This window comes from Peromyscus eremicus, chromosome 7 (assembly GCF_949786415.1).
Source record: "Peromyscus eremicus chromosome 7, PerEre_H2_v1, whole genome shotgun sequence".
In the NCBI taxonomy this organism is placed as follows: domain Eukaryota; kingdom Metazoa; phylum Chordata; class Mammalia; order Rodentia; family Cricetidae; genus Peromyscus; species Peromyscus eremicus.
In genome coordinates this window covers 69,937,015-69,953,826 of record NC_081422.1, presented here as the reverse complement: position 1 = coordinate 69,953,826, position 16,812 = coordinate 69,937,015, and the positions used below count along the sequence as shown (strand labels likewise).

The 16,812-nt window shown below is 45.5% G+C and overlaps 1 protein-coding gene across 1 annotated transcript in view; it reads left to right on the top strand.

The window, feature by feature from the left end:
- The window catches only part of Tmod2 (tropomodulin 2), a 53,154-nt gene that overhangs the window by 16,280 nt on the left and 20,062 nt on the right, over window positions 1-16,812 (top strand). Inside the window, exons 3-4 of the mRNA XM_059267011.1 lie at window positions 2,020-2,176; window positions 13,358-13,480. Coding sequence (XP_059122994.1) covers window positions 2,020-2,176; window positions 13,358-13,480 — 280 coding nt within the window. The remainder of the gene's footprint in view (window positions 1-2,019; window positions 2,177-13,357; window positions 13,481-16,812) is intronic.

Below are 16,812 nucleotides of genomic sequence, written 5' to 3'. Positions count from 1 at the left end.
CAGGCTGTCCGGAACTCACTGTGTAGCTGAGGACGACCTTGCACTCCTGATCTTCCTGCCTCCACTTCCCCATGGTGGGATTACAGATATCAGTGTGTTAACACTTTAACTTTAACGCTGGGATTTTATGTAGCTGAAGCAAGCCCTCCACCAGCTAAGCTACAGCCCTAGACTCTTTTGTTGTTGTTTATTGAGACAGGGTCTTGTAGCCTAGGGGGGCTGCAAACTCACTACATAGCTGAGGGTGACCTTGAATCCCTCCTGTCTTTACCTCCCAACCTCCCAAGTGTTGGAATTACAGGCATGAACCACCACACTAGCCAGACTTTTTTTTTTTAAGGCAGGTCTCGCTGTGTAGTCTTGTGTGGTCTGAAACTCACTATGTAGCCCAGGCTAGTCTCAAACTCATAGAGATCCGCCCTCCTCTGCCTCCCAAGTTGCTGAGATTAAATATATGTGACATCACAACCAGCCCAGAATTTTTTTTTTTAAAGATGGAGTCTCACTATATAGCTGAGTCTGGCTGGAATATAGTATGTAACCCAAGCTGGCCTCCTGTGTGTTAACTATAAGCATGCAGCACCATACCTGGCTTTATATCATATTTTTCTCTTCATGGTTTTATGTTTTTGTGTTTTGAGACAGGGTCTCGAGTAGCAGGGACTGGCTTCAAATTCATTGTGTATGCAAGGATAACCTTGAATTTCTGATTGTTCTACCTCTACCTCCAACATATTGGGATTGCATGTGCTACCACAACTGATACTGTTTTTGTTCAAATATCCAAATAACTTGAAATTCTATGACAGTGTGTAGATGATTATCCTCATAACACCAAGTAAATATGGGGAGGTTTTTTTAAAATATTTTTGTCAGTTTTTAAAAAGCTCGGTAGTTCATTATGGTGTTTCTTTAGCAAGTATTTTCTTCAGCCCTAATGACATTATCTTAAACTTAAAATTGGAGGAATCCAAAATAGTGATTTAACTCTAAAGATGTAAGTAAATAAAACTATATGACATTCTGCTGTACCAGACACTTCAGATATTTAATTTATTTTTTTATTTTATTATAATATTTTTATACATATAAGGAAAGAACTTGGGGCTTAATCAGAGCAGGTGGGGCATATAATGCCACATGTCAATCATCCCAGCACTTGGGAGGCTGAGGAAGATTGTGAGTTAAGGTCAAGCCTCAGCAACATAGTGAGTTCTAAGGCAGCATGGGCTACAAAGTGAGACCTTGACTTAAAAAATGTAAAATAAAGCCAAGCATAGTGGCACACTCCTTTAATCCCAATACTTGGGAGGCAGAGGCAGGTGAAGCTCTGAGAGTTCAAGGCTAGCCTGGTCTACATAGTGAGTTCCAGAATAGCCAGTGCTAGGTGGTGAGACTTTATTGGGCAAAAACCAAAAAAAGGAAAAAAGTAACTAGAACAAGAACCGGGCATGTTGATAATGTTGATACATGTTCTTAATCCCAGCACTTAGGAGTAGAGGCAGGAGCATCAGGAGTCCAGGCCAGCCTCGGTAACATAGCGAGGTTGAGGCCAGCCAGAGCTACATGAGACTGTGTCTCCAAAAGACAAATAAATGAATCTTACTCAGGCAGATACGGCATATACTATAATATTTCCTTACCTCTTAGTTGTGTTTGGAGGAGATAGTTTAGAAGAAAGTGAGTGTAGCCATCCAGACTCCTGCCTTAAGAGCCCTTGTATGCATACCTGACCAACACTGATCATGATGGACACAGAAAGACCTTCTCCTCCGTATTCTAGAAGGCGGCTGCAGAAGGTCCAGAGGCTGTGCCCCTTGAGCTGGTTGGGTTTCCTCCCTTTAACAAAGGAGGTTAGAATAACACGTCCCTAGAGCTGCCCTAGAGACCCCAGCCCTCTGCTGGTATGGGTGCCCCTCCCCCAACACTTTCCCACTTAACAGCAAGTGCAAAAGAGTAAAGAAATAACAAAACCGGCCCAGCACACGTCTTCCCTTCATCTCATATCTGTCTTGTCAGAGTGCAATGCTACCAGCTGGGTTCCGACAGAAAGACCAGACCCAGAAAGCAGCCACTGGCCCGTTTGACCGAGAGCACCTCCTCATGTACCTGGAAAAGGAGGCTTTGGAACAGAAGGACAGGGAGGACTTTGTGCCCTTCACAGGAGAAAAGAAAGGTAAGGCCCACAGGCTGCACCTCTTGAGACAAAGTACCCTTAACATATTATGGAGCAGCCGGGTGATGGTGGCACACGCCTTCAATCCCAGCACTCGGGAGGCAAGAGCCAGGTGGATCTCTGTGAGTTCGAGGCCAGCCTGGCCTATGGAGCTCAAGTTCCAGGACAGGCACCAAAACTACAAAGAGAAACCCTGTCTCGAAAAAAAAAAACAAAAACAACAACAACAAAAAAACCAGAAAGTATATTTATTATGGAACATCAATCAAAGGAAGCTGACCTGGGAATAGGAAATAATCGTACAAACTACACATGGTATTTTAGAACCCTGTGGTGGGTAGCCACAACACCCAGAGTGAACCCTAGGTGGTGACAGTGGGCTTTACAGGTTTGTTGGTTGTCACAAGTGCCCACACTATAGTGTGGGATGCTAGTGGGGAGGTTTGGGGGTGGTGGGGGTGATACATGAGAATTTTCTGCTTAATTGGGATATGAACCTAATGCTACTCTCAAAATTAAAGTCCATTAGTTTTAAAAATAAAAAAGCATGGTGGGATAGGTGATTAATTAAATGAATACATGGGATGTAATGGTTCTGAAATTAATTCTGTTTAAAAGAATATTTCAAAGTCTCCAGGGAAAGCTTTGAAAATGTAAAGCAATGCCCTACCTGAGTGAGCTACACAGGCAATGATGTGTCCCTCAGCCTTCTGTGCCATCAACTCAGAAGTCTAGGCAAGGCCTGTCTGCTCTGTCTGGAGTGGTTAGAGCCCCACTCCCTAGCCTCAGATGCTATGATGAAAAGCCTGTCTGTCTTCCATTCACCTTGCATTTGCTAAGAACCGATGTGCAGAACTCTATGACAGACCCTGGACCCACAGGTCTATAAGACCTTGATCTTCCCTCAAAAGGCTTGTCATCTAGTAAAAGAAGCACAGGGCTGTAACTGGGCAGGCTGCAGAGAGCAAGTCCATGCTAGAACCCCTCCCCCTTCCCTCCTCTCCTCTCTTCTCTTTCCCTGTTATTGTTTGGTTTTTTACTTTTTTTTTGGGGGGGGGGGAGGACTGCCACTCAGCTCCCAAATAAATCACCACAGAAGCTTATTTTTAATTATGAATGCCTGGCCTTAGCTTGGCTTGTTTCTAGCCAGCTTTCCTTGTCTTAAATTATCCCAACTGCCTTCTACCTCTGGGCTTTTCCCATTCTCTTACTTCTGTAAATCTTACTCTTACTCTGTGGCTTGCTGTGTAGCTGGGTGGCTGGCCCCTGGAGTCCTCCTCCTCTGGCTGCTAGATCTTAGATATTTCTCCACCCAGATTTCTCACTCTGTATATTTTTTCTGCCTGCCAGCCCTGCCTGTCCTTTCTCCTGCCTTGCTATTGGCCAGTTCTTTATTAGACCATCACGTGTTTTAGACAGGCACAATAACACAACTTCAGAGTTAAACAAAGGCCACATAAGCAAAAGTAACACCCCTTCAAATAATGTTCTACTACATTTCCCTCCCCTCTCCTCCCTTCTCCTTACCTCCCTTTCCTCAGTCTCCTTCCCCCTTCCTCCTCCCACCTCCCTCCCCCTCTCTCCTGCCTAAATAGGCTCCTAATTCATGCTGTTCCTGACTTTACCTCCCTTCCATGCTGAAACTTGAGGCATGCTTCCTACATAATGTCTCCAATTCTTGCTGCAACCTCAGCATTGGTCTAGCCTCTTGACCTCAGCAAGGGTCTAGCCTCTTGACCTCAGCATTGATCTAGCCTCTTGACCTCAGCAAGGGTCTAGCCTCTTGACCTCAGCAAGGGTCTAGCCTCTTGACCTCAGCATGGGTCTAGCCTCTTGACCTCAGCATGGGTCTAGCCTCCACTGCCTCTTGACCACAGCTCTCCTTTCCTTGCTGAGCCTCAGTCTGTTGTGTCTTTCTTCATTTCCCCGAACTTGTCCAAGTCAAGTTAATTTTCTCATCGGCTCTTCTCTCTGACCCATATCAGCCCCCCCCCCTTTTTTTTAAATCAGGAGACGCTCAGTTTAAATACTAGGGCCTCGGATTTTTCCCGACCCCTCTCTGTGTTCACCCCTTTTTCCTACCATGGCACCCGGGCATTGCTTTCATAGCCCTGTGACCATGTTCATCATTTGCTGTTTACTTTGGTGGTTGTGTAGCCCTATATGAGTCTGAGAACCCCGCAGTGGAACTGCGTGACATGGAGGACGTACTCCTCCCTCTGAGCTCCAGTGAGGTGGCCTTTAAGCCTGGACTCAGAGGCAAGGAAAAAAGAGCACTGAGCATGAGCCATCCCCGTCGCTCCCTCTGTGCTGTGCACATCTGACAGGTCACATGCCCCCGAGAAGGAAATTAAGAAAGTAGAGCTGATTGATGATGAGTCAGGTAAACAGCCGTGGGTGACTGTGGAATCTGAGCTGTTTCTATGGTAACACAGTGGCTGTTGGACTTAACCAGATTGTGACGAGCATAAACTAAATGATAAAAAAAAAAAAAACACTTCAATAAAATCCCCCCAAATCCTGTGTTAGATAATGAATGACAGAATATTAATGGGAAAGTATTTGTCCTTTCTTCTCTGCAAAGAGGAGTAGCCTTGGCAAATTACCCACTGGATCCAGGTTCATCTGCAGGAGGCTTGTGACGATGGGGTTAGGATGGAAGGCTGGAGCTATCTGAGTGTAGAGAGTGTACACGGTCACATCCTATAGCTTGGCAGATGGCTGGTGGATGAGTGACTCTATCCTTGCTTGGACAAAATGCCTGACAAAGCACTTAAGGGATGATGGGTCTGTTTGACCCACAGTTCAAGAGTGTAGCCCACTGTGGCCGAGAAGGCATGGCAGCAGAAGCCTAAGGCAGAGGCTCATTTGCATCTGCAAGTGGGAATCAGAGAGATGGAGGCTGGCGCTCAGCTCGAATTCTCCTTTTCTGGGATCCCAGCCCACGCATTGGAGCCACCCACATTTAGGGTGGGTCTTCCCAATTAGCCCAGTCCAGAAACTCCCTCATAAACATGCCTGGAGACTTTCTAGATCCTGTCAAGTTGAGGATACTATCACCATTAGGAAGAAGCTTAACTGCTAAAATGAGTGTAGCTCAGGGGAGTTCTGTATGGTAAGAGGCAGGATTCCTCTTACCACAAAGGATCAGCTCCATCCCAGCAGTCCAGGAACCTCAAACAATATGGAACAGCTCAAAGATACATGTCTTTCATGCCAACGCTGCTTCTTCTGTTTAGTCTGGCAGCCCTACCCATAAGGCAGTATAGCACTGTTGTAAACAGACAGTTCTCTCCCACCCACCAGTTCCCGAATAACCACTCAGAGGCTTAATGTTACTTACAAATGCTTGGCCGGTGCTGCGACCCACATGGCCAGAGACCGAGAACTGACGAGGTTAAGCAGCACTCAGGACACACCATGATTCATCATCCAAAAAGAGCTCTTTTATTGGCTTATGTACCCTGCTACTTCCTACTCTCCATGGGGTCAGGGTACGGTCCTCAGGTTCCCATCCGCGTCCCAGCAGCTCACCCAAACAGGAAAACTGCAAGCAAATCAGCAGAGAGCTGATTCTCGAAACAATGTTCCAGCAATAGCTATATTATAAACATCCTGTGACTTACTGACCACAGGAAAAGAGGAAGAACAAAAGGGCACCTTAAGGCACCTTAGGGCAAGCAAACAGGCTATGCAAAAGGCCTGTTCAGTGTCTGCTGCCAACATGTCCTCTCCTTTTCTTTTTTAAAGCACACAGATAGCCCCTGTCTTAGGTCACCTGTAGCACCCTGTCTGACTTACCCGTCCTCGGGGAGGCCCTTCTATCCCCTGTCTTAGGTCGTCAGCATGGCACAGGAGTTGCCCGTCTTTGGGTACTATCTTTCCAACATATGTAACTACACCTGAGCAGATTCAGGGGGCTGCATAGCTAATAAAGCTTGCTTGGTTGCCCATTGGCCTTGACTAAACTGGAGACGCCATCAGTACACCATGAAGAATCCGAGCCCAAGACCCAATACACACAGGATAAGTAGGGAAACGGACCCTGACCACCTAGTAACCCATCCAGCAATTTTTGACATAGCTTGCCACCAAACATTTTCATCAATAGGAGTGACTCTAGTTTCATTAATACGAACAATGACATGAACTAATTGCAAAGTAAAATTTACAAAAGTTGCATTCCATGGCCCTCTTAAGTAATCATTCAATTCTTTAACCTTAGCAGATGCATTCACAACAATATGAGGGGTTATACATATTTCAGAAAACCCATAGGCACATAACATATGTTGTCTAATTGTCCATTTAAAGTCTGTTGGATGTCCAAAGCAACAGCCACTCTTTCCGACAGGGCATTAATAGTAGTAGCCTGTTGCACTCCCTGGGAAATAGCCAATCCAGCTGCAGTGGCTGCAACAGCCGAAGTTGCAATGGCAGCAATTACAGCAGCAGTTATGCCAAGGTCCCATCTGCTGCAATAGAGTTGCAAGGGAAATTCTGCTGCATTCTGTTCCAGCGGCATCATGACAAAGGCGGGAATTCTCACCACCACAGCATGTGTGACATTAGGACTGCAATTCAAAGTTGAACAATTTAACTCCTCCCTTCCCACACCCGAGCCATTCCAGAGAATAAAGAAAAAAAAATTGGTATTATTGAATCCTGCAGTAACGTTTCGAGCAAAGCATAGGGAATTACATAAATTCATGGTGACATTTATGCTTTGCACATCATGTTTAACATTACTAGCTGCAGTTCCAATAGTCCAATTAGAGGGAAAGACAGCAGGAAACACAGCGCTTTCAATACTTACCGGCAACAAAACTGGAGGATTCTTAACCAGGCTCCATGAAGGCTCTGTGTAGACCCAAGGGCCAAGGACCATCAGCACCATCGGAATCATGAGGTTCTTCATGTTGAGATTTCTGTGTCTGTTCTACAGGCCGAACACACGGTTCTGGTATCCAGATTGGTTTCTCAGCACCTGGAGGGTATACACAAACTGCTCCCCTCACCCTAGCCAATAGCGGCGCCGGGGACTGCCGTGTGCCTGTGGAAAGATCCTTCCACCTGACCAGAACCTCAGAGGGATAGAGGCCCGAAAAAATGCCCGTTGAGCAGCAGTACGCCCGTGAACATCCACAAGCAAAAAAAAATTTTTTTTTTTGTTTTTGTTTTTTCGAGACAGAGTTTCTCTGTGTAGCTTTGCGCCTCTCCTGGAACTCACTTGGTAGCCCAGGCTGGCCTTGAACTCACAGAGATCCGCCCGTCTCTGCCTCCCAAGTGCTGGGATTAAAGGCGTGCGCCACCACCGCCCAGCATCAAGCAAAAAATTTAAAATAAAGTAATGGAAAGGAGTAATTGTGGTCCCTGTACATCCCTGTACATCTCACCTTCTTTTGTTTTTTGCAAATAAGTCTTTAAATGTTTATGCGCTCATTCAGTTATCGCTTGTCCTTAAGGGTTATAGGGAATGCCAGTTTTATGAATTATATTCCATTGTGAACAAAATTTCTGAAAACTTTGGCTGGCATAGCTGGCCCATTATCTGTTTTATTACACTGTGGAACTCCCATATAAGAGAAAGCAGTCAAAAGATGTTTAATTACATCTTGTGCATGCTCCCCCTTGTGAAGGGTGGCTACTATATAATGAGAATACGTGTCCACAGACATATGTACATATTTCCAAAACTTGAAATATGCGTGACATCCATTTGCCAGATATCGTTGGGATGTAGGCCACAAGGATTAACACCTAATGATGGTACATGAATAAAAGGAGCACAAGTGGCACAAGTAGATTTTTAAGGCCTCAGTGTGAGTACAGCCAGTACGATGCTGTAAAGTTTGCACATTGAGATGGAATTTCTGATGTAATTGAAATGCCTGATCAAAGGTGTGACTACACAAGTGAAATGAGTAGCTACGTCTGCAGCGGCGCTGCCAGAGTGCCCTCGAATATGGCCCACAAACAGAAGATGTTTTCTAGCCCAAATTAACCTTTGCATGATCTGTAATTGAGAATATACTGCAGACTGTTTTCCAATGTATGGAGTGGTTTCAATGCTATGCATCATTTTGGCCACATAGCAACTATCAGTATAGACATTTATAGGTACTAAAGAGTAAACTTGCAAAGCCAATTGTAAAGCTATAATCTCAGCTTGTTGTGCAGACATGGAGGGCACTGCCACCCGTGTTACCTCATCCCCACTGATGGCCACAGCAAAACCTCCTTTAGATGCATCAGTAAAAATTAAACGAGCACCCTTAATGGGTTCCTGTTTTACAATATGGGGAAAAATAAAACTACACACTTTAAAGCTTTCTATAAGTTTATGTTTTGGATAATGATTATCTGTATAGCCTGTGAAAGTACACAAGAAAAGGCACCAAGCTTCATGTTCTCTTTACAAATAAGTTGACATTTCTTGTGTATAAGGGAGTACAATGCACTCAGGAGACTTTCCAAACAAGGATTCCCTCATATATTTAGCTTTCCATAGGAGTTGAATTACTAATTCATAATGTGCATTCAAAGTTTTAGATGGGGATGCAGACAAATGCACCCAAAATATGGGCCCTGTTTGCCAAAATACTCCAGTAGGTGAAAATTCAGAAGGAAGAATTAGCAATAATAAGGGTTTGGTATAATCTGTTTGTTGCACTTGGAGTTCTTGTAGTGCTTGTTCTACCTTTCCTAAAGCGGCCTTGGCTTCCACTGATAGGGTCCTTAAGGAAGTCAGAGAAGAATCTCCTTTTAAAACATCATAGAGAGGCTTAAGTTCTCCGGTGGGTATTTGGAATGAGGGACGGAGCCATTGAATTTCCCCTAAAAACCTCTGCCAATGATGCAATGTCTTTAATTCTGCAATATGAAATTGTAATTTCTGTGGAAATATCCCTACAGAATTTATAGTATATCCCAAATATTGATAAGGAGCCATATTTTGTACCTTTTCTGGGGCAATCACTAATCCTGCAGCTGCAAGTGCTTGTTGCAAATCTGCATAAACTTGTAATACACAGTCTTGGGTGGGTGCTGCCAATAATATATCATCCATATAATGTATAATATATACATAGGGAAACTTTGCTCTAGTGAGTTGTATGGCTTCTGCAACATACATTTGACACATAGTAGGGCTATTAGCCGTTCCTTGAGGTAAAACAACCCAATGATACCGCTTATATGGTTCTTTATAATTAATAGAAGGAACAGAAAATGCAAAACGCTGGCTGGCAATCTTGCTGAGCCAAAGGAATAGTAAAAAAGCAATCTTTCAAATCTAGCACTATCATATGCCAATCTTTGGGAATAGCAACTGGACTGGGAAGGCCTGGCTGAAGAGCCCCCATTAACTGCATAGTGGCATTTACTGCACGTAAATCTTGTAAAAGTCTCCATTTTCCAGACCTTTTCTTGATAACAAAAATAGGAGTATTCCAGGGGGACGTGGAAGGGACAATATGCCCTGCCAACAATTGTTCCTGCACTAACTCATGGGCAGCCCTCAATTTTTCTGGTGGTAAGGGCCACTGATCTACCCACACAGGCTCATTAGACAACCAAGTAATAGGTGTGGGAGAAGGCCGCACACCAGTGACCCATACTAAAAATGCCCTAAGCCTCTCCGATCTCCAGGTAGTCTGTTGACCTCCTCGGCAGCAGTAAGAGCAGCAATACAACCCTGCTCTGCCTTTCCCAGCCCTTTTCTTGGTGTCCATCCCATATCCATCATTATGTTATTAACGAACGGATTTTCTCCCTTTAGAGCTTGAGTAGTGAGAACCACTCCCATGGTTTTTAACACATCTCTTCCCCACAGGTTAGTAGGTAAACCTAATACAACATAAGGTTGAAAATGTCCTTCATGCCCCTCCTGATCACTCCACTTCAATATTCAGGCACTTTTCTGTGGTCTGGTCTGTCCTATGCCCTGTAACACTGCTGTAGAATCCTCCAGAGGCCATCGTGCAGGCCAGTATTCTTTGGATATAACAGATACATCTGCCCCAGTATCAAGAATCCCCACAAAAGATTTACCTTGAATTTTTAATTCTAATTTAGGCCTAGAGTCTAGGTGGGCTACCCAGAACGCTTGAGGAGTACCAGTGAACCCGAAACCTCCCTTTCCCCGGGATACACATAAACTTTTATTTTTTGTAGAAACAATAGGAAGCAGAAGTAGCTGAGCTATACACTCCCCTTGTGGGATCATTAAGACCCCCTGTGTTGCCTCTGCCATGATTTTTATCTCTCCCTTATAGTCATTATCTATCACTCCAGGCAAAATCCTTATGCCCTTCATATACACACTACTTCTACCCAAAAGCAGTCCCACAGATCCTTTTGGTAAGGTAAGTTTATGACCCTTTGGTCATAAACTCCAGTGGGTAGTGCTTGAGGTCCCATTTGAGGGGTTAAGATTGCTCTGGCGGCGGAACTGAGGTCCAGTCCTGCACTTTCTGGTGTTCCTTGACTGAGTTGGTCAATTAAAAGGGATTGTTTTGTGGAATGAAACGGAGGCAACCACTGCCTGGGATTACTGTTTGGGTCTGCATAGCTCCATACACTCTGGCTTTCGGGACCCAGAGCGGGCCCCGTCCCCCGTTTCCCGAAGGTAGTGGGTTACCCTGTGCGTCAAACTTAGATCTACATTCACTACTCCAGTGCCGACCCTTTTTACATTTGGGACATATTCCAGGTGACTGGTTTGGATTGTTTTGTGGGCAATCGTGTTTCAAATGGCCTTCCTGCCCGCACTGGAAACATCCTTTAGGTCGAGCACCTCGGTCATTCATGCCTTGCAAGCCATGTCTTATGGCAGCAGCTAAAACTTGTCCAGTAATATGATTACCATCTATGTCTTTGCAGACACGAAGCATGTCATTCAAACTCTTGCCTTTGCTCCCTCTTAATGCTTCTTTGCAATACTTATTTGCATTCTCATATGCCAACTGTTTAACTACTGGCATTGCCTGATCAGAATCTCCAAAGATCTTTCCTGCCAATTGCAAAAGTCGTGACACAAAATTTGCATAGGGTTCTGAAGGACCTTGCAAGATCTTTGAAATTTTTTCTCCCGCAGCAAGGTTTGGCAGAGATTTCCAGGCTCAGACCGCTGTATTAGCTATTTGAGCATAAGTGCCAGGGTCATACAATATTTGCTGTTGAATATCAGCATATTGCCCTGCGCCTGCCAGCATGTCATAATTCCTCTGGGGTTGACCAGCCCGCGCATTAATGTGTGCCAGCTCTAAGCATCTTTCGTGATTCTCACTTTTCCACAAGAGATAATCTCCTCCAGACAGGGCAGCACGGCATAATTGCTGCCAATCGCTAGGTGTTAAATAACTAGCTGAAGCCGGGCGGTGGTGGCGCACGCCTTTAATCCCAGCACTTGGGAGGCAGAGCCAGGCGGATCTCTGTGAGTTCGAGGCCAGCCTGGGCTACCAAGTGAGTCCCAGGAAAGGCGCAAAGCTACACAGAGAAACCCTGTCTCGAAAAAAAAAAAAAAAAAAAAAAAAAAAAAAAAAAAAAAAAACTAGCTGAAAAGGACTCAAAAAGTGTCACAGTGAATGGAGCCTGCGGACCATAACTGCTCACTGCTTCTTTTAATTGTTTCATTTCTTTACATGTCAAAGGTACATGATTCCTGACGGCTTGTCCGGCAGCATTAACAGTTTCGGAAACGGGATAAGCCTGCACAGTATCCTGCCAGATAACTCCCCTCCGTTTCCCTTCCTCCTTATCACCCTGATTGTCCCTATCCAACCAGTATGGATTATGAGGAGGCGGACGACAGCAGATCGGAGCCGAAGGCTCTTTGTGTTTTGCTTTTGTTTTCTGCAGCCGCCGTTATAATTCTTCGATCTCTTTCTCTAACTGCTCCTCCTCATCCAACAACTCATACATAGACTCCAGGTCACGCTCATCATCCCGAACTGCAAGTTTCTTGTGGGCTTTCATAGCCTTCTCTTCCTCTTTTTGCCCTTTTAAAGATTCATTAGTTTCAGCTTCCTGGGCAGTGGCAAAAGCCTGCTCACATTCTGCTAATCACGTCCACCTTGTCAGTTAATAACGCATCCTTTACCAGCCTCCAAAGAGAAAAGGCTGCAATAGGAAACTCCTCTGGTCCCTTATCCTGCAATACCTTCTGTAGATCACGTTTCACCTGTTCCCAATCAGGGATATTCAACCCTCCTCCTGTCAGAAACCACAGGCTTGCTTCAGCTATAGTGTCCACAAATGTGAGTGCGGTACTAGACTTAATTCCTGTTCCTTGCTTACTAGACTTAATTCCTGTTCCTTGCTTACTAGACTTAATTCCTGTTCCTTGCTTACTTAACAATTCCCTTACCTCAGTGGCCAACTGAACTTTTGCAGTAGAATTACCCATGGTACGTACCAATGTTTCAATCCTCCACCCCTCCTTTTAGGGTGAGCCTCGTTCGCTTACCCCTCTTTCCAGGTCTCGATGGAACCTCCACTTGCTGTGACCGGAGACCGAGAACTGACGAGGTTAAGCAGCACTCAGGACACACCGTGATTCATCATCCAAAAAGAGCTCCTTTATTGATTATCCATCAGCCTTATATACCCTGCTACTTCCTACTCTCTATGGGGTCAGGGTACGGTCCTCAGGTTCCCATCCGCATCCCAGCAGCTCACCCAAACAGGAAAACTGCAAGCGAATCAGCAGAGAGCTGATTCTTGAAACAATGTTCCAGCAATAGCTATATCGTAAACATCCTGTGACTTACTGACCACAGGAAAAGAGGAAGAACAAAAGGGCACCTTAAGGCACCTTAGGGCAAGCAAACAGGCTATGCACAAGGCCTGTTCAGCGTCTGCTGCCAACAGGCTGGTAGCTCAGGCAGATTACTAACTAGCTCTTACACTTAAATTAACCCGTAACTCTTATCTGTGTTTAGCCACGTGGCTTGGTACCTTTTCTCAATACAGCATTCTTGTCTGGCTTTCTCTGCCTCTGGCTGGTGACTCCTGACTCCACCCTTCTCCCTTATTTAGTTTGGTTGTCCCGCCCATACTTCCTACCCAGCTACCAGCCAATCAGCTTTATTACTAACAATGAGAATAATACATATTCATAGTGTACAAAAAGATTGTTCCACAGCACGAGGTTGTCTTTGTTTGTCTTCTAATTTAAAGGGAGAGTGTTTATCCCCAAAGAAAAGCCAGTAGAAGCTCCTAAAGAAGAGAAAGTGACTCTGGACCCAGAACTAGAGGAAGCCTTGGCCAGCGCCTCTGACTCTGACCTCTACGATCTTGCAGGTTAGTTCTTGGGGCTGTCTGGTGACCTCCAGGTGTGCACTCACTCCCCTGGTGCAAACCTCGGAGCTTCTGGTAGCTGGTGAGTACTGTGCTGCCGGGGTAGCAGCAGCCCTGTTTTATCAAGACTAGATCCTGTGGCTGAGCAATGTTTTAACCCATTCTCATGTTCATATGATGCCCATCCTACAAAACTCCTGTAATAAATGGAGGAGAACAGATTTGAAATAGTATTGAGAGCTTAAAGAAATAAAATTGCACACTAGGGATGGTGACCCATGCCTGAAATGGTAGCACTAGCACTCTAAAGACTGAGACAGGAGGATTATTGTGAGTTTGAGCCCAGCCTGAGCTACAGAATTAAGATCCTATCTCAAAAGAAAACAAAATTTAAAATGAATGAAATAATATCCCCATATGCTCTCCCAGGAGCTTCCACATGAAAATGCACTTATAGACTTCACATTTCATAGTCATGTTTCTTTCTGTTTGGTTGTTTTAGTTTCTGTTTTTTGAAAGAGTTGCTCTGTGTAGCCCTGGCTGTCCTAGAACTCTCTCTGTAGACCAGGCTGGCTTCTAACTCCTGAGTGCTGGAATTAAAGACGTGCGCCATCACCAGCTGGCCTCATGGTCACATTTCTGTGGAGTTCTTGGTCTCCCTCATAATTGATGTTACAAACTGATTTGTGCCAGCAGGTCAGCTAGCCTTCTAGTTTCCTGAGCAAACCCAAACATGAGGATTGTTATTTTAATTGATTTTTACATGTAGATTGTATTAGTTATTTTCTGTTGCTGTGACAAAACACCATGACCAAGGCAACTCATAAAAGAAAGTATAATTGAGCTTTTGGTTTTAGAAGGTTAGAGTCTGTGGTTGGTGAAGCAAAGACATGGCAGCAGGAACAGCTGAGAGCTCACATCTTGATCCGAAAGCAGGAGGCAGAGAGACAGCACACTGGCAATGAGTCTTTGAAACCTCACAGCCTACCCCAGTGACACACCTTTTCTGACAAGGCCACACCTCCTAACCCTTCCCAAACAGTTCCACCAACTCAGGACCAAGTATTCAAACATATGAGTCAATAGTGACCGTTAGCATTCAAACAACCATGTCACTATAAAAAGCTCAAATGATGGGGTTGGGGATTTAGCTCAGTGGTAGAGCACTTGCCTAGCAAGTGCAAGGCCCTGGGTTCGATCCTCATTTCCAAAAAAAAAAAAAAAAAAGCTCAAATGATACAAAAGAAATGAAAACCAAGTCTTTCCCCCAAACTAAGTCCTTTCTAAAAAAATAAACCAAAAAAAAAAAAAAAAAAAAAAAAAGAACAGTATAAGAACAGTATGTGATGTGTGATGTGGATGGGTGAGCAACATAGGTGATTTGCTAGAGTAGCACGGGCTACATAGTGAGTCCCTGACTTAAAAAAACCTCTAACCGAGCTAGGTGTGGTGGTGTGTGTTCTTATTCCCAACACTCAGGAAGTGGAGGCAGGAGGATCAGGAGTCATGGCTAGTCTCAGTATGTCTATGAAGTTCACGGGACAACTTTATGAAGCTGAGTCCCTCGTTCGCCTGCCTGTGGGTTCTGAGGATCAAACTCAGGCCAGCTTGCACTCTAGGGTGGCAGGAGCCTTGACTTGTTGAGCCCCAAGCCTGGCTCTACTTCCACAGCATTGAGAGCACACATGCACACCACCACACCCGATACGCACCTGTTTCTTACGCAAGTTCTGGGGTTCTAACCCAAGTCCTTGTGCTTTCAAGTGAAGTTTGTTCATCGGTTTAGCTGCTTCCCAGCCCCAGAAGGCTGGTTCTTATTCCACTAGAAGATGGATGTAGAAAGCTCTTTCCGGGGGGGGGGGGGGGGGGGGGGGGCAGGGGGGGGGTTCCTGCTCTGCCTTATTCTACGCGGCTGCCATCTCCTCACATTTCCATTCTTCTTTGAGGATAGCAGTAGGTGACATCAGGTTCACATGTCCGTATGTCTGTCAGAGGTCTCTGTAGCATCCCAGTCACCTGGTGAGGAAGGTGTTTTGCAGCGACTGGGTATCTTGGCCCTGTGGTTACTGTGGAGAGATCCCTCCATAGTTACTGCTTTTCCCAAGGGTTGCCTCACAGGCTTTACTGGAATTGCCCAAAAAAAGAATGGAGGGTGAGACTTGATTCCCAGAAAACACCTGAGAAAGGAGGGGGGGAAGAGCAATCATTCTGAAGATGCCTGAGCCTGGAATCCAGGTAATAAATCCAGGGAGATAATGCAGCTAGAAACTGCTTTGTTTCCCCTCACTGAGTGCCCTCCCTGCTCAGACACTCCCTAGAACTCAGTGGAAAGCCTTCTTGCGGTGTCTTCTCTCCAGTGGATTTTTCTAGAAGACTGAAAATAACCTGTGGGTGGAAGGGTTCACAGCCACTCGGGGAGAGAGAAGGAGGATGGAAACGTTGCCTGTGCTGGTGTGGAAGGCAGCAAGCAGAAAAGCAAGCAGTTTGCCTTTCTTCCTTCCCCTCATGGGGTGGTGCCAGGTACATTCAGAGCAAGGCTTCTCCCCTTAGTGAACCCCCTCGGGAAGCATGCTCACAGAAAACCCTGAGTGTGCCTTACTAACCTAGCCATTAATCAAGTTAACAGTCGGTTGGGGTTAATGAGGAGGCAGACTCCGTGGGCCTTCAGTGGCTTCCCAGATCACACAGTTAGGGTGTGGCAGTCAGAGTTCAAACTCTGTGTGCTCCAGGCCCCGCCCCCTGAACTCCATGATCATCGTGGTTGTTGTTACTCTGTTTGCAGTGCGAAGGATTGAACCCAGGGCCTTGGGCATGCCAGACAGGTGCTCCACCACCGAGCTGTAGCCCCAGCCCCTGTTTTTTCAAATCGGGCTATGGACCATGTAGTGTAGGCTGTCCAGGCTGGCCTTGAATCTCTCTATAGCCCCATACCGACTCCCAGAATCCTTTGGCTTCTCAAATGCAGATGTGGGCCATCACACACCTTCCTCTTACTCCTGTTCTTACTGGCTTAACCCCTGGCCCTTCTTTGTACCTTGCTGGCTGCCTCCCTTCTAAAGTGTAGCTTATAGTAGATCCAGTCAAGAGTCTCAGAGGCTCATGCCTCTCCCCAGCAATTTCACTAGAAGGGAAATCTGTTTCAACCTGCCCAGCACCTCCCTGCATGGCCATAGTGTGGCTCCCTGAATGCCTGCCTCCTGGTGCCAGTTCCGATCTAACATCAGGGACTGAGACCTTGTTCTGCTCAGCTGACCGTTTGTTCCTGAAAGCCTTCCTCTTCTTTCCTAAAGGCAAAGGAAGGACAGCTCCCTTTTTCTGCTGAAAGAAGACCATAA